The sequence below is a fragment of the Mugil cephalus genome, chromosome 14, assembly GCF_022458985.1.
Source record: "Mugil cephalus isolate CIBA_MC_2020 chromosome 14, CIBA_Mcephalus_1.1, whole genome shotgun sequence".
Taxonomy (NCBI): domain Eukaryota; kingdom Metazoa; phylum Chordata; class Actinopteri; order Mugiliformes; family Mugilidae; genus Mugil; species Mugil cephalus.
This window is the reverse complement of record NC_061783.1, coordinates 18,214,961-18,240,250: the sequence shown is the minus strand read 5'-3', so window position 1 is coordinate 18,240,250 and position 25,290 is coordinate 18,214,961. Positions and strand designations below refer to the sequence as shown.

At 41.9% G+C, this 25,290-nt stretch overlaps 1 protein-coding gene across 1 annotated transcript; it reads right to left on the bottom strand.

The window, feature by feature from the left end:
- On the bottom strand, positions 1-25,193 carry kiaa0319l (KIAA0319-like ortholog). Its single transcript, XM_047605197.1, has 25 exons — positions 24,665-25,193; positions 22,755-23,344; positions 20,980-21,147; positions 20,197-20,310; positions 16,665-16,933; positions 16,454-16,552; positions 15,651-15,906; positions 13,079-13,177; positions 12,701-12,798; positions 12,467-12,554; positions 12,164-12,256; positions 11,950-12,082; positions 11,708-11,813; positions 11,466-11,588; positions 11,242-11,365; positions 9,620-9,752; positions 9,343-9,491; positions 8,613-8,764; positions 8,384-8,522; positions 7,118-7,277; positions 6,884-7,026; positions 5,008-5,130; positions 4,656-4,746; positions 4,464-4,555; positions 1-2,757 (listed from the first exon to the last, which is right to left on the bottom strand). Exons 4-25 carry the CDS (start codon positions 20,288-20,290, stop codon positions 2,561-2,563), a joined length of 2,961 nt encoding a protein of 986 aa, XP_047461153.1. The 5' UTR covers positions 20,291-20,310; positions 20,980-21,147; positions 22,755-23,344; positions 24,665-25,193; the 3' UTR covers positions 1-2,560.
- Between the last annotated feature and the right edge of the window lie 97 nt (positions 25,194-25,290).

The window sequence follows — 25,290 nt, the reverse complement described above, 5'->3', positions numbered from 1 at the left end:
TCAAGAACAAACCAAAACATTTTATTTTAATTTACAGATTATCCAGTTGCATCAGGTCAAAGAGAGAAACGAGAAGTAATCCTTCAATCACATCTTGTTAAAACAAACAAACAAACAAACAAAATATCCCTTCGTCTCACAGTCCCTCCACAGTTTTGCCATCTGCCTTCACAGTGAACTCTTCAAAGTCCGGGTCAATCCCCTTCTCTTATATAAACCTCAAAACATTAGTCGCAAATGTAACAGACGAAATGCTAGACGTAAAATGACCTTGGAAGAGTTTTTTGGGGGAAACAAAGATAAACTAAGAAATTAATTAACATTTTGTCTGTGCCCCCCCCCCCAAAAAAAAAAAAACAACTTTTTTTTTATTTTTTTTGTATAGTGCACGAAAAGAAAAACAAGTGTTCAAACAAGAGTCGGCACTTGGGTGCGCTTGATTTTTAATTGTGGATGAAATAATTCAAAAACAAAACAAAGCTTGTGCAGCAGAAACACACTTTTTTTTGTGTCTAATTTTTTTTTTTTTCCTTGCAAGACTTTTAAACTTATCTCCCAAAGAGTGCAGGTCGTACTGAATCGCTGGTGAACCCGTTCCTTAACAAGAGACAAAGAAAAAGGGGCGGGCAGTTTTTTCACATTCTGCATGCAAAGCCATCACACCGTGAGATGTCGGTTTAAAGTTTTCTCTCGGTACAGTTCAGCCATGAAACACCTCAAACTACCGCCGACGCAAGATGAAATAAAACCTTCCTGCTTCCTCTCAGCTGTCAGCGGTACATTTATTTATGGTAATCTTCTCTGGGGGGAGGAAGCAATCATCCTTTAGATTAACGGTCTGTTCCTGTTTGTTGGAAGAAATGATTTGTTTTGGGGGGGGATTTAGCATCGTCTTTATCTCCATCTGGACGCACCGATAACTCACTTCCACGGAAATTAGTTTAAAGGTAAGATGGCAAATCTATTGGAAGACGTTTTCTTCACGGACAAGTCTGAACCTCCTCATGTGCACAATATTCAACATTATTTGTTTTCTTCTGTCACTTTAATTCACCTTCACAATAGATTTATGTATCACAAACGCATTGTGGATCTTGACCTTTATCCAAAAATATATTTGTTTTTAATGGCAAGTATAAACTGATTCATCTATTCTTTCAAAATAAAAGATTCACATGATAATAATTTGGAGACAAATTGCACCAAAACTGCAAAATCACCTAATTTAATACATTCAACAACGTTTAAATCACTTATTAGGTGCTTCTGCATGTGAGCTTTACTAAAACTGAATGTATATATTTGATATTATAATCAAATTCCTGTTTTATGGCTGAACTTTCCGACTCGAACCACCACGTGTGAACTTCTCCCTTTTTTTTTTGTTTTAAACCAACAACAAAAATGACACCGTGGACATTAAATCAAAGTGCATTAACATCGAATCACAACCAAAAGGTTCGTTTGTGAGAAAAAAAACAAACAAACAAACAAACACACAAACAAACATCAGTGGTCTTTAAGGTTCAAGCAGTCGTTACGCTGATGAATATCAAGGTGAGGAAGCAGCATCTCATCCTCCTCCTCAATGATGAGATCGTTAACGTTGTGTACTCCAGTGTATGTGTGTGTGTGTGTGTGTTACAGTGATCTATGGGTTAATAATAATAATAATAATAATAAGACAGACATAAAAACATACAAACTGCTTTGAATCAACATGTTTTGGCAGAAAAAATCCACACATACACACCGACATACAAACATGCAGCCAATCGCTCCGGCATCAGATCAGATCGTACCACAACCGCAATCTGTCGCTCTTCATGCACTTATTTTATTTTATCATTATTGTTATTTTCTAATAGCTGTTTTGGTTGTTTTCTTTCTTTTCTTTTATTTATTTATTTATTTTTTTAGTCCATCTGTCAAAATCGTCAGAGTTTATTCACCATTGGTTTTAAAAACGGCAGTGTTTGGTAGCATCGGGGTCGACCTGAAACGGCGTCGGTACATGCGTGTCTACGAACGAGAGGCAAGACGTGTGCGTGTCAAGTGGCTGGTTTTCGTGTCATTTGAAGCAGTTTTTGTTTTTTTTAATCTAGAAAGTCTCTCTAGAAAGTGTCACTCAGGCTACTTTCCTCTCACACAGTTTTCTAAGCGAAGCGATTCCACTGGTAAGAGGAGCAGTAGTACATTCCTAATGTCTCTAGGTTATATTTTTTATGCCGTCGGAAAAACACGGTGCTCACCTCTAGTTCTCAGTGTCACAGTTTCTTTCTTTCTTTCCTTCTGAACTGGCTCAGCGTTGGGAGCAGGGGAATTTTTCTTCAGAGCGGCGACATGTTTCCAGCATGTTTTCCCTCTCAAATAATTCCAAGATCACGCCGTCCGTCTTCGGAGATGAGACGTGCGAGGTTTTTGCGTTGAAGAGCAACATAAGAGAAAGGGTGAGGAACAGAGGGGTGAGACAGCCGGAGGAGGAGGAGGAGGAGGAGGAGGAGGAGGAGGAGGAGGAAGGCCGCGTGAGGGCAGCTGAGAGCTCCCCCCTTCTCTCTTGCTATAGCAGCTCCTCCCGTTGCTTCTTGGCCCTGGTCGGACCCTGGCCGTTCCTCATGGAGCCGTTCTGGGGCCTCAGGAGGTGCCCGCGCTCCTGCTCCGTCCACGGGACGCCGCCCTGCCCCTCGTCGCTGTCCAGGTCCGAGTCCGAGTGCATGAGGGCGGAGGAGGTGGGAGCTGTCATCGGCTTCAGACGGGCTGGACGGCAGAGGACAAAGAAATGATATGACGTTAAAAAGGAAGTCATAAGAAGAAATGCAACGGCTCGATTGTGGAGAAAATACACTTTTGCACCACTTTACTTCTGGATGAGTGGTGGATGGTGCGGAACATCTGTGACACTTCGTCATTAGAGGAAGATTAAACTAGACGGGTTTTCTAATTAGTGGTTCTCTAACAACCCTCTAGTGTCCAACACCGAACTCAAGGTGTTAATGGGGACAAGTGGTTACACACTGAAGAAGGTCTGCACACGGCTGTGCTGCAGCAGTACTTATTATTCATTATTATTATTCATTAGTGGATCACTGGCACCAAAATGACCCAATAATCAAAATTTATACAATAAATTTTAAGTTTTTAATGGCTGTTTTAGGATTTGTTTAGTATTTTGTCTGTGACGGCACTAAAAGCAATTGCACTTGAAGAGTAAGAGTGATTCTTAATGCAATATTTCACAAATGCATGGACTGTATATCGATGAACGCATCCATCTATCAGTCGATGCTGATACCAGCAGAATACGCAAATATCGGCCCAATATATCAGCCCGATCTCTAGTATGTATAACTGTAGTCAGCGTTACCCTTTCTGGGATGAATGTGTGCTCCAGCAGCATTTTATGAATGATTTCTGCCATATGCTTTGATCACTAAGACACAAACATTTATTGGTCTTGTGCGTACAAAATAAACAGGTAAAAACAGGTAGAGCAGGAGCATTTTCCAGCTTGCAGCTGCACGCACTCTACTAGTGGGGGAGGGGCAATGTATGGGCTGCACGAGTCTGCAGCGCCAACAGCCGGACAAGGCTATTGTGGATGCGTCCGTTTGTAAATCTTGCCTGCGAAAACTTGTATATTGGTCGATGCCGATGCCAGTAAAATACGCAAATATCGATCTCTAGTATGTGTAGCTGTAGTCAGTGAAAATCCTTTTTGGCATTAATGTGTGTACAAATGGTCAAAATACAACGAGGTCATTTCAGAGAGTAAATTATGTTTATGAATGTGATTCTTTGTGTATTAACACTAAGTTTTTAAGGTAGTACTGAAGTATAGAATGAAATTTGGGTGTGAAAAATGAGTTGAGGATTTGTAAATGTGTAATATCTGTTAAATGATGGCCATTATATTTTCCTCTGTGTTTGATTTATTAATAAGGGAACTGTTGTTGTCTAGTTTTTGTTCCTTTATGTGTCATTGTGCAGTTGTTATGTGTGAGCGAGCATGTTTATGTGTATGTTAAATGTATGTTGAACCCCAGGAAGAATATTCGATGCTGATGCTAATGGGATCAAAATAATAAAAGGAACAACCGTATATAAATAAATAAGACAAAAGAAAATCTACATGAATAATAAACTTGTTTTTGAACAGCTGCTTTCAGGCTTGATCCTCTGCATGAGATGTTACTGGATGTTTAAGACCAGTAAAGACCAGTAGAGTAGGAGAATATGAGCCGTAAATGGCTTTAAAGATGAAGACAAACAGAATCAGAGACTATTGTTGTTGTGATATTGGTATTTTAAGTCAGAGGCTTGTGTTTTTAAATTTGATTCACAAGTCACCTGCAGAACGTTTACAGATGCACCAAAAAAAAACCATCACCTCTGTCTGGGTTTAATTATAAATGGCTGCAGAGATGTCATGTGTGTGTGTGTGTGTGTGAATGAGTTTGTCTCACCAGCTCTTGGCGGATGAAGCTCCAGACTGTCTTGTTCGTCAGCTTCTAGCATTTTATATCGACTCTTGCTTCTGCGCGCTTTGCTCTTCCTCCTTGCAGAAAAAGAACGACGCACCAAATATCATCAGCTGGTAGCAGCGGCTACGCTAATCAAAATAAACTGCATGAACACATGTTAGCGCACGCACTCACCTGTTGCAGCAGCACACCATCCCCCAGATGAATGTTGCCACAGCAACCACGATCATGAAGGAGGCTATGGTCACGTAGAGCACGCTCCACTCTGAAAACGTAAATATTCATAATGGAGTAAGTGCACACAAATTAATTTAGAGGCGTTAATATAAGAAAGAGCTTGTAAATAATTTACCAGTTCATACAGATAGATTATTTATCCTGTGGGAAATTCTGTGTCTTGTAGCATTATTGCATAGACACGTATATAATAATATTAATGTATAACGCTGTAACTATAATGCGGGACAGAGACAGCAGCCTGTCACCGAACGAGCTTCCACTTTTACTGAGATTAATCTCTTCTCACCACAGTTGCTCTCCGCGTCTCCGAACTGAGCTCTGATGAAGTTCTCCATCCAGAAAGGCTGACAGACGCAGCGTCGCGTGAACGAGTCACACTCTCCGTGGCCGGAGCAGTTCAGCTGGCAGACTGAGGAAGGAGGAGAGCGGGAGCGTTAACAGAGGAAACATTGTCCCGCACGGAGCAAGATGACGACTTCGCTACCGAGTCAAAGAAAAACCAGACCAAAAAAGTCACCTTTTATCTAAGCGTTGTCTTAAATAACAGAGTCAATGAGCTAGTGACCTGCATGTAGACTCAGGCTCAAACTAAATCAATATGTGAGTTTATCATTTATTTATCTATCGACCTATATTTATGTGAAGCAATTCAAATACTAATGCAGGAACAGTAGCTTTTCTATTCTAAAATTAAGCCTACAGGGATATTTTCCATGTTTTTTGTTACTTTTAGCAATACAGAAGGAGGCAAACATGCTTTCTTTATGCAAATGCACTATTGCAACTATCCAAAACAATGACGCATACTGAAAACTACTCCCAAAGGAACAACATGCTCAAAAACCTTCTGCCTGTCTAAGCTGGAAACCATCTAGAAGGGTCTGCTTTTGGTGAGAGGGGAAGCCTCTTTATGTGCTTGTATATATATACATATGCGGTATGAAGGAAGTATTAAGTATTAAAAGTCAAGATAGGAGTTAATTTGAGCCTCTAAGTGGTGGATGAAGGCTGAACAGCTGAACAAACAGATGTAAAACATAAAGAGGGGCAGTGGCTGTGTCTGTAGCAGCTGTTTACTTGGCTACACAATGACACAGACACTAAATGCAAATAATAAGATTTGAAGCGAGCCACCCACAGCGCTGCTAGTGCTGCATCCCTTCTTGATTTCACAAAGGAAATTGTTAGTGTATAACTTTGTCGGCCCTAATTTATATATTTCTTTTATTTTAGAAGCAGGATACACACCTGTGCGCTGAGATTTGATGTTTGTCTGAGATTTATGTTGAAATAAATGTCTTATTTTCCCCATTGACGGGCCTAAACGTGTAAAAGGCCCTCACTTAAATATCCCAGCGTCTACTTTAGCATTAGCACGCTAGCCATAATAACTGGGTAGTAACCGAGGTAAAGTTACATGTCGATTAAATTTCTCTACATTAGGCGTGCTCCCTTATTATATTTGCTCTTTGATTGCTCAGAAAGCTGGTGGTAGCTGTAGCTTGAGATCGCAAGATGTTATATTATTATCTGTACCAAGTGTAAGGACTGAAATGGGTAAAAAGGCCTTTAAGTGCTCGGCTCCTCTTACCTGGAACCTTCAACAAAAAACCCTGAATCTTGGGAGCCTTATCCCGCTGTCTAATTTTAAAGTTCTCAATGCTGAATACATCGGTTTGAGTTTGTCATTGTTTGCAGCTATTTTAATGTCATCATTTGTACTGGATTAATATTACTTTTAATGAATGTGTTGTTGTTTGTTGTGTCCTGTCTATAACTTTTTATGCTGCTACTATTTTTGGCCAGTGAACACTGACCTCAATGGGACTAACCTGGAACAATAAAAGTTAAATAATAACAAAAACAAAAAGGTTTTAATATTTAACTTGTTGAGAATAAACAGGTTAATATAAAACAGTAAACTGCAAAACAGCATCACTAGAAAGAAGCAAAATCTTCTTGGATTCAATCAAATCATCTTGTATTAAGAAAAAAAAAATGGGTTAAGCTTTTTTTGCTTGACAAAAATTATTAAAATAAGCACAAAGTTCTTGTCTCTGAACAAAATATAAGAAGTATTTCTCAGATACAAGGGTTTTTTGCTTTATTGAAATTCCTTTTTTTGCAGTGTTGTGTATCTTAGAAATCCGTCAGGTACTCACTGACTGTATCCACCCGTCGGGCCTTGTAGATGAGGAAGTCGTTCTTCTGTTTGCGCAGTTTGTTGCGAAGGCTAAGTGCAACGCTGCGTCCGGACAGAGGGGGGCGCCCCGGACCGCCTGACACCAGGAAGACCAAACGAGTACTGAGACAGAAAAAGGAATTATTACAGAAATATTGCAAAATCAATAAAACATGAAATCTGTGATTCTGACGTGGTGGGGAGACGAACTCACCTGTGCTCATTAAACGCGCTGATTTCTCTCACGGTGATGTCGCTGTCGAGCACGCCCAGTAAAACCCCGACCTGCCGCAGCAGCATGTCCTGCTGGCGGTGGGAGATCTGCGACACGGAGACCTCCAACACCAGCTCCACCAGGTCGCGCTCCCACACGTCTGACAGAGAGAGAGGGAAGAGGAAGAGATGAGGCGACGGGGGGAGAAAGTGACACTGGGCAGACTGTGGGATGCATTCATCCATCTGACGCGCGGCTGAAATCTGGGAGGGAGGCCAGAGCGCCGAGTGACGGATTAGGATCTGGCTGAGTGTGTGTCTGTGCACCGTATGCTGCGCTGACCTGCTCAACCCTCGGCTGCTGCTGGTTGTTGAGTCTCTTGCTGTGTGGAAATCATTTGAATGCACGGTGGAAAAAAAAATCAAAAATAAACCATGCGACACTGGTATACTGTTAAATATCCAGAACGCCTTGGAGAGTACAGAATATACTGGGGAAAAAAGTGAGAGTTGATCATGAAGATTAGCAGCGTTACTTTGAATCATAGGCTTTAGTAGGGTCTAAATTGTCTAAAAAAGGTAAAGAGCTGTTGTACGATTGACTGAACCAACAAATTTGAAAAGCTATATCTAAAAAGATATCTTCCAAAGAAAAGAGAAGTAAATGTATCGCTGCATTACGAAGAAATAACTGGAATCCAGACACAGAAACCTGATGTTGTGGTTCACATTTAGTGTCAGGTAATATTAATTTATGCTGTATTTTTTTGATGAAGTCATACTGAAAGTTACTTCTTAAGTTACGTCCTGGAGGGCTGTCAGATAAGTTTGTGGATATGGTTGTTTTGTCGTAGTTACAGCCGACAGTAACTATTTCAGTTCCAACTATAAATAACAATAAAACAATAAATAGAATATTTACCATCACTCCTCGTCATCCCTTTAACGTCCGGTCAGACGCTACAGTATTGTATGGCTGACGTTACTTCTCAGTAAAGCTCTTAGCAGCGTTAGCATCTTTTATTTAGCTACATTTAGCCTAATAAAAATGACCTAAAACTAACTGGAACTGAGGCTAATCCACTTTTCCAAATCCATGCTAGTCCATATGGATCATTGTTGAGTCCAGTTGTCCCTAATTTGTTCTGATAATCCACATTTTTCCTGATCTCACTGTATTTACTGACACATTTCAGTGTGTTTTTGCCACTCAGGGGGGCGACGTCAATGCAGACCCTGTATTCCAGGTTCGTCTTTGTCTCTTTACCTGGTTTGACCTCCACCGTGCCCCTGTCCGTGCAGCTCTGTCCTTTACTGTCGGTTACAGTCAGGATGAAGCTGTATTTCCCCTCCACCAGGTTTCCCAAAAACAGCACTGCCTGGTGGTCGGAGTTGTTCAGCACGTCCTGTCGAGACAAGAAAATATGTTTATGATTATCGTCATTTTCTAATGTTGTAGACTTAATCAAACCCTTCGTTACGACAGGACGTCTCACCCCGGCCGCGGGACTGGTGTCCTCTCTCGTCCACAGGTAGCTGACTCCACCTTTGTCGTCGGTGGAGCGAGATCCGTCCAGGATGGCGGTCCGGACGGGGAGGGAGATGGGCGGGCTGGACACAACGTGAGCCACGGGCGGCTGGTCCTTTTCTGGTGGACGACACACAAACCAGAACACGTGTTGTATTTAAGTTTAATGTGAAGAAATATCCAGGATTCTTACAACTGCAGAAAAATACATTTTGTAATGAATTAATCAGCTTATTAGATTATTTATTTATATTTTTAAGGCTGAGCTCCCACTCTCTTTCTAGAACACAAACTAGTTTTATTTTTCTGATCAAAATATGGCTTGCCAAAACATTATGTACACTGGTAAACACACAAAATAAACTGTTTTTGTTGACAGACTTTTGTACATTCTGTATTATTGCCTGTAATTTAGCATTAGTCTGGATTTACATATTATGGCAGCTATAAGTATGTGTATATATACATAGTAGAACAGACAAAAACTGGATTCAGGAATGTACTTAGAGCACTTCCCTAATTACTAACCCATATTTCACAACAACAACAACAATCATAATCCTATGAGCTATTTTGCAATACACAACAGGATTGGCCCCACACACAACACACAGACACAAACATACACACACACACACACACACACACACACACACACACACACACACACACACACACACACACACAAATGTCCCAACCTTCCTTGACGATGACTCTGACAGTGTCGCTGCTCTCCAGGTTCCTGTCATCGGTCACCGTCAGGGTGAACTCGTACGTGCCGCCCTCCAGGCCCGTCACCGTGGCAACGGCGCTGTTGGCGTTTTCAATCTTCACACCATCGGGACCACTGGCGGAGGAACAGACGGGGCAGAAGCGAACGCGAGGGGAGGAATTTAGGAGATTCGGATAATTCGGATGATTACACGCAACACAGCAGGAGCCTAATATTACAAAGAACTGATGATAAATGTGGACCTGGTCTTTTTCCACTGGTAGGTGGCGATCCTCTGGTCGTCGGAGCTCTTACTGCCGTCCAGCGTGGTTTGTTCAATCGGCAGCGTGAGCTCTTTCTCCGGTCCTGCGTCTGCTACTGGTGCTTTATTGTTTTCTACAGAAAAAAAAAGAAAGAAATAACATATTATCAGGTACAACTGTTCAAATGCTCCTCCAGCCAATGAAACGGTAGCAACTCATAGACGTAGTCGGGACAATCTGACAGGATGGTCTGAAATACAGAAAGCAGCTCTGTGAGGAGACCAGAAGGCAAAGGAGAATGACCAGACTGGTTCAAGCTGATAGAAGGACAACGGTAAAGGTAACCAGGTCAGCTAAGAAGAGGAAACTGAGGCTATAATTTACAAAGTTTGCACCAAAAAGCACACTTGCACACTTTGGGCTACTTAGCATTTGTTCATAATGCTAATTCATAAAACTGATTACACAGTTTATTTTATTTTACTTGATATTACTTATTATTTAAATCTAATCGTATTTTATTTTATCTTTCTTTTTACTTGAGCTTTTTAAGAAAGTTTCTTTTATGTGTAAAGCTTCTGCGACCAAGTAATTTCCCTTGTGGATCATTAAAGTCTGTCCATCTAACAGAGTGTTTTGTTGACCATGTGCGTCCCTTAATGACCACAGTGCAGTCATCCTCTATAATCCTGCTTCCTACAGGATAACCTGACACATTAAAAAGCAAAAATCATCACAAAATTAGTTCACTGCACTTAAATGGCCTCCACACGTCCTCAGTCATTCATTCATTCATCATTTCCTGTCACCAGCTGTCACTGGATGAGGGACGAGGTCCTATCACATGGCTGAAACAGAGACGTGGACGGTGGGAGGAAGTCAGATGATGGTCTCGCTGTGGGACATCGGTGCTAACCACCACACACACCACTGTGCAAGTCTAAAACCAATAAAGCACCTTTGGGATGTGTAGGAACGAGGTATTTATCTCGAGGATGTGCGGCCGACAAATCTGCTCTCATGCTATCACGTAAATATGAGCCAAACTCTCTAAGGAACGTCTCCACCATTGTAGACCAAAGAGGACCCGTTATACTCCTTTACTCTTCATCCCACAGAAAACACACACTTCATTCCAATAACTATCACTGTAAAAGCCGACAGAAGAACAGCAACCGTTCCCTGAAATACCTGGAACTCGCCGTCTCGCCGTCTCTAAATAGCAGATATCATTACTCGCAGGTGCACGTGTGTTCACATTATAGGTCCTGCTCAAACATGGCAACAACCTCCATTGTGTATTTGCGGTATAGCTAGTATCTTATCAGTCTGAGCGCACACATGCACCCACGTGCAACTCCCCTGCACGGCACGAGAAGCAAGTTCAGCTTCATGCATTAGAAAAGGGCAAGAATGTATATAGCTACAGATTGTTACTGACTGTCACTGTTTGCTGCTGGAGCTTTAAGTACATACATGAATCCAGAGGAAGAGACACAAGGTATTAATTCAAGTTTCTGAGCGGTGCACGACGACGCACAACAGAACAAACAGGTGTAAAACATAAACATCGAGACAAATGTCTTTCTCGACGTGTTGCTAACCAGCACGCAGCTGTGTACCTGGCTGCACGATGACGGTGACCTTGGCGGTGTTCTGCTGTCCGCCCGAGTCGGTCACAGTCAGCTGGAAGGTGTAGTCTCCCTCCTGCATGGCCGACAGCTGCAGGATCGGCGTGCGCACACCCTGGACGCGACAAAAAAAAGAAAAAAAATCAAATATTAAATCTTGTGTAAATATTAGCTAAAAAAAAATATTCCAAATTCAGTCGCGCGGCGTCGCTCACCTGCATCTCCACCACTTTGTCTTTGCTCTCGGGGCTGAGGGACCACTCGTACAACAGCGAGTCGTGGTCGTCCATGCTCTGGTTGCCGTACAGAGTGATGGAGTTTTTGGGCAACTGGATGACCTGAATGAAGTTGAGTGGAAAGCGATCGGTAACGAGGCGGAAACTGGTTTGTTTTGTCATTCAAAGAAAAACAAAACAAAAAAAAAAAAAACATGTTATAAAAGGAAAATAGGTCAGACCTGGTTGGGGCCGGCGTTGGCCACGGGGGGGTAGTCCGTGGCTTTGTTGACAAGGAGGGTGGCCTGTGTTGAGTCTGTGGCTCCATCTGAGTCTGTTACTGTTAAACTGATAAATAAGGAGACTTTATTAGTTAAATACACAAAAAACGTACTAGAACGATATAAGCCACTACGCAACATTATGCTAATTGTAACACTTGTTTCAAGTCGACACCACCAGCTGAGCAGACGTCCATGTGTACCTAAATGTGTAGTTCCCAGGCACCAGGTTGGTGAGGGTGAGGACGGGGGTGTCAGCAGAGACCTTCTCCTCCCTCAGGGGACCTTTGACCTCCTCCCAGTGCCACGCCACCACCTTGTCGTCATCTGTGCTCTCTGAAAAGACGACAGGATGTTACGGCTACGAGCCTCTCGCCCTGTTTAGCTCGTGTCGTGTTGCGTGGGAGGAGGACTCACGGCTGCCGTCGATCACCGTAGAGCTGGTCGGCAAGGAGATCTGCTGGAAGTCTGGGGAAACTACGGCAACCGGAGGCTTGTTTACCCGCGGCTCTGTCAGGTGGAAAATGAAGGAATGAACTCGCTCACCGAGCTGCACGTCACACTTTTAAGAAGGAACGGGGTCAGGGAGGAAAACGCTGAGAAGGATGTTTGCTTAGCACTAAAAAGGGAATTTATTACATCTCGCATGCACGGTACGTGATTTCGCAAACTACATTCATTTTTCCAACATTTGGAGAAAAGTTGGATTTTCACACTCACCTGGTTTGACCGTGACGTTGACGTAACCTTTTCCGTAGGCTTTATCCCCTTCCACCGTCACCCCAAACTCATACAGACCCACAGTCAGCTGTGAAAGAGTCAAAGCAAATCATGAGAGCAGAAAAGAGGAAGTTCCTTCACACCAAAACCCCCTTTGTTGATACTTTCAGCAGAGCTCCACCTGCACTATTCTTTGTTTAGCAGAGGCATGAATATGAAAGCCGTGACCCGCACCTTGCTCAGTTTAAGCGTCTTTGTGTGCTTTCCCTCCATCTCCCCGCTGTAATCTTTGGGATGAGTTATCAGACTCCAGTCAAATGCATAGTTTGTCCCTGTTGTAGAGAAACAACAACGTGACATATAAAACTAAAATCTGTCAGATGAGAACAATTTCCAGATGACATGTTTTCACTGTCACTGAAGCGTGGTGAAGAGGGATCAAGGGATTTAAAAATAATGACGTGCATGCCTTTTCCAAACTGTGTAATCTTTTTCCAGGATGGATTTGAAACTCAGTGTTCAGTATGATGACGGTGACTCAGATTAAATGTTCAGGTGTAATTATGTTAGTTTGAGGGTAATATTTCAGTGTTTTTTTTTTTTTTTTTTTACCATCTGTGGGCGCTGGGACCACGAAGGCGTTGAGTTCGACCTCGTTGCGGGGCAGCGTCACCTCCACACTCTCTCCTGCCGACACCACCAGCTCCCTCACTGTCACGGAAAACAGCACAGGATCAGACACAATGCCAAAGTCACAGCATGGAGGATCAACAAAAACACTGGGGTAGGTCAGACGAACCAGCGTCCAACAGGAAACCGATGAATAAATAATAAAAAATAATCGGGGGGAGTGAATTCTGAATTATTCTCCTATTATTCTTCAACAGGTGATAACACGTGCAAATACAACCAATATGTATCTGTAATATCCTGGAACTCTTTACTGACATGTCTCACATCACAAAACAAATTAACTTTAAAAAAAACAACAGAGCCTCCTGAGACCTGAACTTCTCTACAGTATTTGGGATTGGTAGGACCTAAGATGAATGAAAACTAAGCATCATCTTTAAACAGGAAGTAGTAGTTTTTGAAAAGAAATAATGTCCTCATATGTGGACACTGGTATTCCGTCATAATTTGTACAATAAGGAAGTCACCAAAGTGTGACAAAGTTTATTTATTTATTTTAATATCTGAAAATGGCTGAGCGAAGACAGAACAATGAAGTCCCAACGTCCTCAAACGAGTACTTGCTAATAAGCGACGCTGTAGCTCGTTGCTATTGACAAAATGTGTTAAATTTGTGAGTCATATCAAACTAGAAACGTTAATAAGCATAAATAAATAAGTTTAAACCTTTGCTACCGCTAGATGAAAGACTAAATCGTCCACTAATGAGGACATTGGGTTTAAATGAAGCAGAATAAGCTGCAATAAAGCCTAAAACTTAATGTCCTCATATGTGGACACTGGTATTGTGTCACAATTTAAACAATAAGGAAGTCACCAAAGTGTGACAAAGTTTATTTATTTATTTTAAAAATGGCTGAAAATGGCTGAGAAAAGACAGAACAATGAAGTCCCAACGTCCTCAAACGAGTACTTGCTAATTAGCGACAACGTAGCTTGTTGCTATTGAAAAAATGTGTTAAATTTGTGAATCATATCAAACTAGAAACGTTAATAAGCATAAATAAATAAGTTGTAACCTTTGCTACCGCTAGATGAAAGATTAAGTTGTCCACTAATGAGGACAATGGGTTTAAATGTAGCAGAATAATCTGCAATAAAGCCTAAAACTTCATGTCCCCATACGAGGACGCAGGGTCTCAGGAGATTAAGACCAACCTAAGGCAGCAAAGTATAAGAATGGAAAATCATTACTATTAATTATTATGATCGTGGCGTCTGAACATAGTTGACCAACATATGGCATTATTAGTGCTATTATAGTATATTTGTATAATTATAGTGTAATTAATATATTATGGTATTATGCATATATACAGTGTGTGTGTGTGTATCATTATAATTACATTGTTGTTATTATTGTTTTTAGAAGTGTAGTGACTGTTTGCATGCTTAAACGTTAGCATTTAAGTTATATTTTATGACCTTTGTGGACCCCAGGAAGATTAGTGGCCACAAAAGCATATAAACAGAATAAACAGTCTTGATAGACACATCAGAGATGAATTGGTGAATTCAAACCAGTCTTGATGTATCGTAGAAGTACAACCTGCCTCGCCTCAACCTGCGCTGCCTATAGAAATAATTAACTGGAAGGTAAACAGTGTGGAACATGTAAAAAGCTTAAGATAATAAGATCATATTTCCACCACCAGAGAAGATAAAAACAGCGAATACTGGACGTGAACCTGCTAAATTGTTCATGATAACTGCATGAGGACATAGGCTACTGTTTGCAGGTGGTCTGCCAATCATTAACCTGAAAGATAACAATATATGTCATATGTATTTATAGTGCACTACGCATGAAAACTGAACTGAGTAGAGGTTGAGAAATAATGACTCTTATTCTAGTATGAGTAATGATTCAAAAAAAAAAAAAAGAAAGAAGCTTATATGCGGTTGACACTTCCTGCCACCTGTTTCACTCACTTTTTCATCTTATGGGCCACTTCTCCGTACCTACAGGAGATACATATTAATAGGCTAACAATTATAAAGCCTTGTTCTGATTTGTTGTTGTAAATCTGCTGCTAGTAAAGGGATAACATATTTATTACTCTACATTGTTTTCTCTGCACAATCTATCAACTTTAGGGCGGACAAGCTGGATGTACGAGTCATTCCTGTTTGTAGAAGCCCAGCGTGTCTCAGCACATTCCTACTGCTTACTCTCATTTGATTTCACACCCACGGCGCCTGATGCCTTCATCTGGGAAAAAGATTATCCGAGCAGCTATAAAATACGTGCGTCGAGCGCTACCTATGCATGTTGTCGAATCGGCAACTGAAGCCAAACCAGAGCAGGATGTTTTTCAAATGTGACTAGTAAACAAACGTAGTTTAAAGAACGGGTTTAACCAGACTTATAGTGAAGAACTGACATGAACATGTCACCGTGCAGTGCTGTTATTAATTAGGTCATAGTTAATGCATGAGGACAAGACATATTACTGAACAGGCTGGAAATAGATGATAATTCCTCACGTACCGGCCGGTGTTGGAGCAGTGACGGTGGTGGTGGCTGCGGCTTCTGTGGTTGCGCTGACATCACTGCTACTGGAAGACGCTGCTGTGGTGGTGGGGGTGACGCCGTCCACGGCCGTCGAGTTCTGCCGCGGCGAAGGAGCAGTGATATTTGAACTCCCGGTGGTTGACTGGCTCAGATTCTTTTGGGTTTTTTGGACGAGACTGACGGTGCTGGATGATGTTGGAGTTGGGTTTGATTCGGTCAGTTTGGAGCTCTCCTGTGGACGCAATTAAAGAGAAGATACGGAGGAGGAGCTTCAAGGAGTCGTATAGACAGAAGATCTCATCTATGGAAATGTTTATTTCCATTTATATAGCTCCTGAAAAGGGAAGAGAATTTGCACCAAAGTGCTTCTCAGGCAAGAAAAACATGTAGGATACAGATCTACATCAATATAGCAAAGAAATGTAAAATAAATAAATAAATATTAAAATCCAGGGTGAAAATAAAAACAGATCGAATGGATTTAAAGGCCATACAGACTGACAAATATATAATAATATAATAAATAAATAGAAATAAAAGTCATTCAACCCCAGATGAAAATAAAAGCAGATCAAATGCAATAAAAAGCCAAGGAGGAAATGTGTTTTTAGATGGTAAAAAGAACAAGAAAGAGGGAGGAAATGCTTCAAGACAAAACAACAAAAAGGGGGTCAAGTTATCTGCAGTGTTTTGCTGCAAATGCATCAGTCTGTGAATCTAAAAAATAAACAAATATCTGCTACAAGCAAACAACGTCAAGACAAACTCTCTGAAGTTACCGTTGCGGCCGCCTGGACTTTCTGTGCTTTCTGGTGCTGCCTGCGGCCTGATGAACGCATCGCGTTACGAGGTTTCCGACTCTTTATTTTGACGGGACCCTTAAAGTGAAGATGCAGAGAAGAACATATTTTATAAAAAAAAAAAAAATATGCATTATCGTTTTCAATAATTGCACCATATTAAACTTTATTCACCCGGCGGTAACCGTACCTTGGAGAGCAGCTGAAGGAGGCCGAGTGACTCCTCGTGAGGCTGCGGCAGAGACGTGATGGGGCAGCCCCCTTTAAGGAGGCAGCTGAGGAGGACGCAGCGGCCGCCGAGGCTCCACACGGCGTTGCAGCTCGGCTCCAGGCAGCAGGACTCCCAGCACGTCGCGCCGCCTCTCCCGTCCGCCAGGGGAAACCAACCCATGCTGATGGTGCTGCTCCAGTGGATCCCCAGAATCCCACCAGTGACCCGGCAGACGTTTGCCGACACGCCTTGATCAAGACAGAAGGGAGGGATGTGAGGTGAGACAGATGATTCACTTGTCACGTAATTGGGTTATGAACTGGTTTGACTTGCAGAGAAAAGAGCAGCGTGATCTCAAGGATCTGCCAAAGGCTCCATCACTGAGTTGTGTTTAGATGTACAGCGGTCGTTGTCACAGTAACTAACGGGAACATGTCCTCCTCCTATACACTAGGTGGCGATATGTTTCTTTTCGGCGGTGTTCATACGGCCCCCCTTTCCAGTTGACTTATTAGTCATATAATAAACAGCTCGAGTCTGATGCAGCAGACCAGCTTTTCAAACAACAACAAGATGGATAACAGTTCAGCTTTTTTAATCTCGTACGTAATGTGTGCGCTATCACTCAGTTGGTTCTTCTACTGACTCTGTTTACCTTCTTCTTCTGACATTCGGCTCCATTTGGCCTCTAGTTGACCTCAACTATAGTTAATGTTTAATTTATTTTTCACAAAATGTTTGTAAGAGGTAAAAGTTTTTATTTATAATTTTTAATTTCCCACAAAACAGAAAAAATATGACAAGATAAATTAATAAAATGACAAAATAATTCCAATTCAGTTCATTCGTTTGTATGGTAGGCGCGAAAAGATTTAAGAAGATCCCAAAAAAGACTGAATAATACAGCTTTTATCAATTTATCCAGAGAATAAAAGGACAAAACAAAAACGCCAAGTTGCTCTGCTCTGATAACAGCTGCTAAAACTGCTAATCTCTCTTCCACTATCACACTGCCTAGCATGTGCAGTCATGTCCAGTTAAAGTCCGATTAAGGCGTATACATGGCGGTGAAAACTGATTTCTAATTGCATTAGGTGGGTGTCTTAATCGGACAAGGAGAACTCTGAGGAAGGCAACAATTCAGTTTTTTCCACTTGCATGTGAGCGCACTGGTTCATCTGCCACACTGGGCAGCGCTTCCGAGGCTTTTCAAGATTTTTATTTGTTCTTATCAATCAAGGCATTGTTGGGCGTCAAAGCCAAAGGGGACAAAGTGGAACAAGCGGAGAATTCCGGTCCCAACCAGAGACCTTTTTCACCGATTAAGCTTTGACTGAGCATTTCTCAGAGAAGCCGACAGGGAGACGCAGTCGGAGCAGTCGGCCAAGTCAGCAGGAGAGGGAGGAAGTGAAGCTTTTCCCTGACAAAACAAGACACTGATTAAAACCCAAAGCACAGTGCGCACTATGCACAAAAACTCCGCCCTGTAAGCCAGACCATATGAGACTAATATCAGCAATGCAGTGAGCTGGTGCTAATGTGTGTGTGTGTTCATCTTCAAGACGACTCTTGGTCATTTTGGTTCAGATTAGTCAAAAAACCGTCCTGGATGAAAAAAAATGTAATGTGTATAAATAACATACTGTCACACAGTAACAGAGGGACAAACAAACGAGATGTGGTTTAAAGAATGTCCTGCAGACACATGCCAAGCTCGCTAAGTGGTTCTGGTCAGGATGAGGGAGTACAGCTGAGCTCCAGTTGGCTGAAGTGAAAAATAAAATTACATAGAACCATTTTATTTTTGACTCTGACACCTATAGCTTTCAGCTTCCCTCTGCATTCAACGACCCAAACCGCCTCAAGACGTTTTCACAGGATCAAGAGCAGGCACGAACGAAAGCAGCTCTGCTTAGAGTTCAAGGCCTAGTGATCTCTGGGTTTAAAACTTTACCAAACAGTAATTGATAATATTAAAAAAAAAGAAAACTGTAAGTGCAGGTTGTGACAGTTTAGATGTTTAGCTGGTTAGTCAGGTCAAGTGGCAGCACTTGTTTCAGCGCTAATGAAGGCATGTAAACGTGTCCTGATCAAGTTTTTATTCTGTTTCTGATCCGATCTTGATCATTTAATGTTGAATATCGGCCCAATCTGATTTTACGACCCTTTTTTTGTGGTATTACCTGTAAATAAACAAAACTTGCCCCCTGGTTTCTTATTCTACTTGTATCTACTGGGATAAATGTGCTAAACTGTGTTAAGGACAATAATCTAAATATCTATACACTTCAGAGTTTAGAACAAACACCTTTAAGATTTAGTATTTTCATTGATATTAAAGAAAAATCTATCTATTAATCCATCTAAATTTCAACTTTCAATTTGTTCACTTCATTGTTTAGGTTACAGATGAGAAAGAAGAGGCTCATATATGTGATTATAATAACTTGTGTGCGTGTGTTGCACATGCTTGTAAGCAAGTTTTACAAGTGTTTTTATTTTAATTTTATTTTTTTATTTCTGTTTATTTGAAGGGTGGTTATTGGGATTGGAGGGAGGTAATGGGTGGGTCTGGTTCTCACGAATGGGATGTGCACATGTGTATTTATTTATTCAAAACTGAATATAATCCATATTCCTTTAATAAAGAAAACTAAAATAAAAAGAAACGAAATAAACAATAAAGCCTTTTTCTTTGTGCCAATTAAATAAAGTACATCGACTCCAAGGACTTAACTAAACAATGAACCATCTGACAAACTTAAAAATGTTTTTATAAAGACGTCTAAAGTCTAAATGCTGAACGTTTACACTGCAGCAACACAAAAACCAGGACGTCCCCCCGGTGGCATCGAAATAAAAAACAACACGCAGTTCATTAGACCGTCTCCAACAGCGTTTACGCCGGTAACTGCCGTTACCGTAGCAACACGAGAGCCACGGGTGACTTTTTTTTTTCAACGGTGCATCAGCGTAACTCAAGCCTGGATCGACGCTGGATCTTCTTACCGCATACAAAAAAACCAAAAAAAACAAAAAAACACACACACACAAAAGCACTACAGTTTGTTTGAGAAAGGACCCTCCCTCCCTCCGGCCTCCGTTTAGTCATCCTACCAGTCCACTCTTCTTCTGACCCCCCCACCCCTGCAAAACTCAAACACAACGTCCACTCACAGAGCCCCTATTGTCCTCCCTCGCACTGTAACCCACTGAGCACAGTAGCATCAGTGGGAACACACACACACACACACAGTAGGGGTGCCAACGCTCGCCTCTTTTCCGCCTCAGATTAGAGCGACAGCAAACACCGACCGTCCGACGAGCTTAAAGAACCAAACGTCCGAGTATCACGATTGTGTGAGACTCTGAGGAGGATGTAGACTACACCCTGAGCAATGAAAGGTGTGTGTGGGTCATTTGCGGAGATGGCAGAGGGACAGGAGCAGATGTGGTGCTTTATCAGCTTTCGCGGTGACAGTCGCCTGTCGAGCGAAGGGTTTTAATTTACCTGTGGGAGCAGCCAGGAGCCAGAGGTAGGTCAGCGGGAGGAGGAGGAGGTGAGGTAAGCTCCAGGTGAGCAGGTTATGATGTGCATAGGACATTTTCCACAAACACTAAGGACCTGGAAGACAGACAGAGTGATGTCAGTACAGTGGACAACGAGGAGTGCACAAATATGTTATTATGTTCAGGTAGGTACAGGTGGTATGATCATTTATTGGAAGATTGAGTCCCATAACCTTCATGAAATCTCATGCAGGGCTGTTATATCAGAATATAACAAAACAAATCACGTATTTAGGACATACGCTAAGTAAAATGAATGCTGTTCATGAACATTTTAGAGCTCATACATGGTCCCGGTCTCTTTTGAAAGACAAGACTCTGACGTTTCTACCACAAAAAACAGAATAACCCTGAGTGGTATCGTTCTTGAGTAATCAAAGGTGGCACACAGTTAAAAAATAAAAAGTTCGCCTGAATTTTTTGCTTTGAAAAAATGTGTTGGTTGAATCCTTTAATGTCTTTTATCGATGAAATCAGAAGAAAAGGTTGAAACTGAAGAGGTTCCTCGACATGCGTTCAAAAGAAACAGCCCATCAGACTCTAAATTTACACAGGACCCACTAAAGCATCGCTGCCTTTAATCAAATAATCTTAACCGCAGTCTCACGTCTGGCCCCGCTTAAAAAACAACACCTAAAGTTGGTTTATTTAAACAACTGCCAAAAAAGCAAACGAAGCGCATCAACTGAACAAAAGATCAACCCGCAAAACACGACGGAGTTACCTTTCTTCCAGAAGGGACGTAGGAAGAGAGGAGGGGGGGGGGGAGTTAGGTCGGGAGTCGGGTGCTGTGAGGTGACGGGTGAAGACGGGTCAACACCAGCGCTGTCAGGGAGAGATCCAACATGGCCGCCTCACGGGCCTTCACAGGCTCAGCTCCTCCAGCACGACACTAGAAAAAAAAGAGAAATCAGTAAGACCTTGAAATGAGGAAGCTGTGGTTAAGCAAGACTGCTGCCGTCATTAAAACCATGATACGAATTATTTACGTTTCATCTCATCATATTTGTGATAATGGGAACAAACGCAGAAGAATTTCAACAGCCACTAACGTATTAACTTTTATGCGAGTTCGATGCAAATGGGACTTCAACCGCAGATACTCTGCTGTGATTACACAGGCGAGGGATGTTAAATAAACCGTATCCAGCCACAACATTATGACCTGATGTGAATAACATCGACCATCTTGAGATAATTCAGTGTTCTGCTGGGAAACTTTTGCATCTGGCTTTAGTGTGGATGTTACTTAGACATGAAGCCCCCACTTACACCAGAACAGACCCCACCACCCCAGAGCAATGGCTCTCTTTGAAGGCTTCAGCAGCCACAAACACACAAAAATGGTTTAGGAACAACTCAAAAACCGACCTGGACTCCAACTTCACTCAATCCCAAACTGATCAAGTATCTGAGGGATGATCCCCTCCCTTCAGCCCTGTTACCAGACACCACAGGACGCCCTCAGAAGCCCCGTGTCCATTCTCTGATGACTCACAACTGTTTTAGAGGCACAAGGGAGATCTACACACAATAAAGTCATAAAGTCATGCCTGCACAAACCACCCTCCAAAAGATAAGACTGTCTTTTCTACCCTCGTCCGAGGCCATAACAAACACGGAAACTGTCTCTTATGCAACATTCCAGGCAAAACCCTGTTGACATAACAAGCAAGGAGATAAAAAAAATAAAGAATGACTCATGCTCCGGTATATTTTAAATTTTAGTTAGTGTAGCGACACAGAAGTAAAAACAATCTTAGATTCATTATTGGGGTTTGAGCACGTAACTTATTAGCCAGAGTGTGAAGTCTGGAAATACTACACCGTGGAGAACTGTTGTACGAAAACAATAAATTTCCCTTCCTTCCTCTCATCTAAGTGCTCGTGGCTCTCGAGTGCCACCATCGCAGCAATTCACCACAACTGTATTCCTTACAGGTATTAATGCTCTAGACACACAAAGCTTTGTTTACACTCAAGACAAACACAGACACAAGAGTTAACTTCCCTGTTCTTGATGTCTGCTCCTCCACAAAGCGTGACGAGTAGACATCTAATGTTAAATCAAGCTGGAGAATAATTAACTCAGATTTTTTTTGCAGACGGGGATACTTAATAAGAGCGTGGTGAACAGTGCACGACCCATGTCGAAGACGTCAGCGGGCCTCTTCTCAATAAAGTCTCACCAGGAGACAGCTGGGAGTCAATAAGGTGACAAATCAAGCAGCTTTCGTGAGCATCTGCTGCAGCGACGATCTAAAGAGTCTGCTTAGATCCTATATATCCATATGTTTGGACATAAAAGCTTGACTCTGTATCTTCAAATCAGCATTTAGTTCATGCAAATGAGCTGATAACATCTGGAGAATAATTACAGTTGAAAAAAAAACACTGATAAGTCTAATACGGGATGAATAAGTGGTTACAATCCTGCAACAATGTCTAATCCATTAACTGGAATAACAACAGTGATAATAAGGAACTGCTGATGCAAACCTGTATGTCCAGATGAATTCCACATGTGAATCTGCATTCCTGCACACGGATGCTTTAAAAACTCCAGCTGCTTCCTCCTCTCAGCTCAGTTAATCCACGCTCCACAATCAGGCGCCATGTGCTTCTTTATTCCTCCCTAACCTCAGGTAAACTACCAACAGCTCCAGGCAAAAAAAAATGCAGTAATCCAACAAAAAAAAGTCCAGTCACGTTTTCTCCTCTTGCTGAGTTTCCTGAAGCCGCGGCCGTGTTGATTTTAACTGCGCAGTGGTGACTGTGTCGGTGTGCGCTGCAGCAGTAACGCTCAGGTGCACTCGGTCACCTGGGCCGATGACAGCTCGGCCATTACGCACTTTTCAACGAACGTGTTTCCCTTGAGAGGCTCCCAGGACAATGATCTCTGTGACCACAATCCCCCCCCTCGTTCCTTACGTCTGGGGAGGACAAATTCTCTATGTCTTTGTTCCTCCCTCCTCTTCTCTCTCACAGTCGGAGCAGTCAATGGCACACTTGTCAGGTCTGTGCCGGTTTCTGGGCAGACTGGTTGGTGAAGCTTTGCTGTAAACTCCTCGCGCAGTTTACTCTGGCAGCTACAGGGAAAGAAAATTAAGTTGATTTGATTTGTCTTCCAGGCGGCGTCCTTGAAAAAAAAAACACTAAAACGATAAGACCTCTGATTTTGCTTTGACGGCTACAGAAATATTAAATCATATTTAAGTTAGAGAATACCACGTGAATGCCAAGAATGTGGGAAAATAACACGATGAAGACATAATGGTGCAGGTTCCTCCTACAAGTGCTATTTCTGTTATTACTTCTCAAATAATTTTCTCAAATCAGTCTTTGTATCAGTTTTTTCTCCTAAAATATAAATAAAAATCCAGTTTCATTTTCTATTTTGGTTTATACAACTATTATTATGACACCGTCCGATCAAGTTTACTGATAAATCGGCATGTTTTTGCTTTTGTGTCATTTTGTACCACAGAAAACAAAAGCATTTTAACGCTAACCATTTTCCACTAAATCTTAGCTTCATAAAAGATAATGCATGTACAACACAGTAGACATGTATACACATGTTTCTATTACTTTGACAACCCCCCTTTTTAGTTAGAAGACTAGAGCAGAAATAACAGAAGCACGTTTGTGTTATCAGGATCACAAACCGCATCCTCTGAAATGACATCAGAGTTGAATTATAACATTTTAATAGGCATGAAGTGGGATTTAGGGCAGTACTGTATATATTAGACTAGTCACTAGTGGACTTAATGTACCTCCAAAAAGCATATGCTTGGTTGGGAACACAAAATAGCAAACAGATGTTTCCCCCTGTATCGTAACTAATAAAGAAACTGTTGGTTGAGCTCCAGTCTGACTCATCTGGGGAACAGGGGAGTAACTATCTGATTAAAGTGTAAATTGGTGGGTGACTGACTGCGTGACTGAGGCTCTGTCAGTCAAATGAGATGCTTGAGTAAACGCGCTGGGATAAAATCTCTGAGACAAAATGGTGGGCTCTTGCATTATGTATTTTACGAGCATGCAAACAGCAGGATTTAGTCAAGACTGGGCTGTCTTCAGCTGTCAGACAATTCAATACAGGCCGAGTGCGTAGTCCACTGCACAAAAATTACAAACGAGCTGCGTTTGGTTTAATAATGTTCGTATTTTGCAGTATTTTTGCAGGTTTTTTTTTTACACATGCATACCGAGCTCAGGGCACTGGGACATGAAGGGTACACACTTCACCTTTATAATCCAGGATCACCAGTGTTTAAAGCACCTTGAGGCTAACAGCTGCTGACATCTCTTATTTACAGCGCACCGTGCTGAAACACGGACTGCGTTTTAGTGGCAACTCTCATAAAAATAATTCAAGACAGAGGAAGCGTAGAAGGACTTACAGAAGATGTGAATATCACACTTTTCCCCTCGGTCAGTCACTGCGACGCGTAGTCCCTTCGCTGTTGTTATCCTCTGTTCAATAAATTGGGTCAGTATTCCTGTCTCTGGTACAGCTGATGTGCCTGTGTGATCGCTGACCGACTGTCAAGCCGAGCTGTTATAAATAAAGTTTCCGGTGGCTCGGTTTTTCAAGATAAAGTACGCGGTGATACAACACTTTGCGGCAGAAAGTAGCACAATAGATGAGCTTGAAGTTGCTTACATGAAAGAAAATTGTGTCAAAAAACAACGAACCTGCTTATTTAATTTACACAATGACGTATCCTAATTCTAGTTTTTCCTGTGTTGCATCTTAAAGCGAAACTGATCCGACTACTTCCGTTATGCGCCACCTACCGACCAGCAGTAAAACAAGCGATGTTTCGTTTGAAACGAAACACTTAACCAACTTAAATGTAGTAATTTTCTTTGTATATTTTACACATTTAATTGAAAAAACATTAAAACAACGTCTGATTTGGCCTCCTCGTTAAGTAAACGTAGCTTCGACTACCCGACGTTTCATTTAGAGACTAAAATGGCGTCGCCGCCTTCCAACAACCCCTGCTCTGATTGGTCCACGGAT

Excerpts from the sequence above, each read along its gene's own strand:
- kiaa0319l (XM_047605197.1), bottom strand. The coding sequence starts at position 20,290 with ATGTCCTATGCACATCATAACCTGCTCACCTGGAGCTTACCTCACCTC. Across the intron at positions 13,178-15,650 it reads CACTGCTCCAACACCGGCCG|TGAGGGAGCTGGTGGTGTCG; the intron begins GTACGTGAGGAA and ends TTTCCGTGACAG. Across the intron at positions 7,278-8,383 it reads CACGGTGGAGGTCAAACCAG|ACGTGTGGGAGCGCGACCTG; the intron begins GTAAAGAGACAA and ends TCTCTCTGTCAG.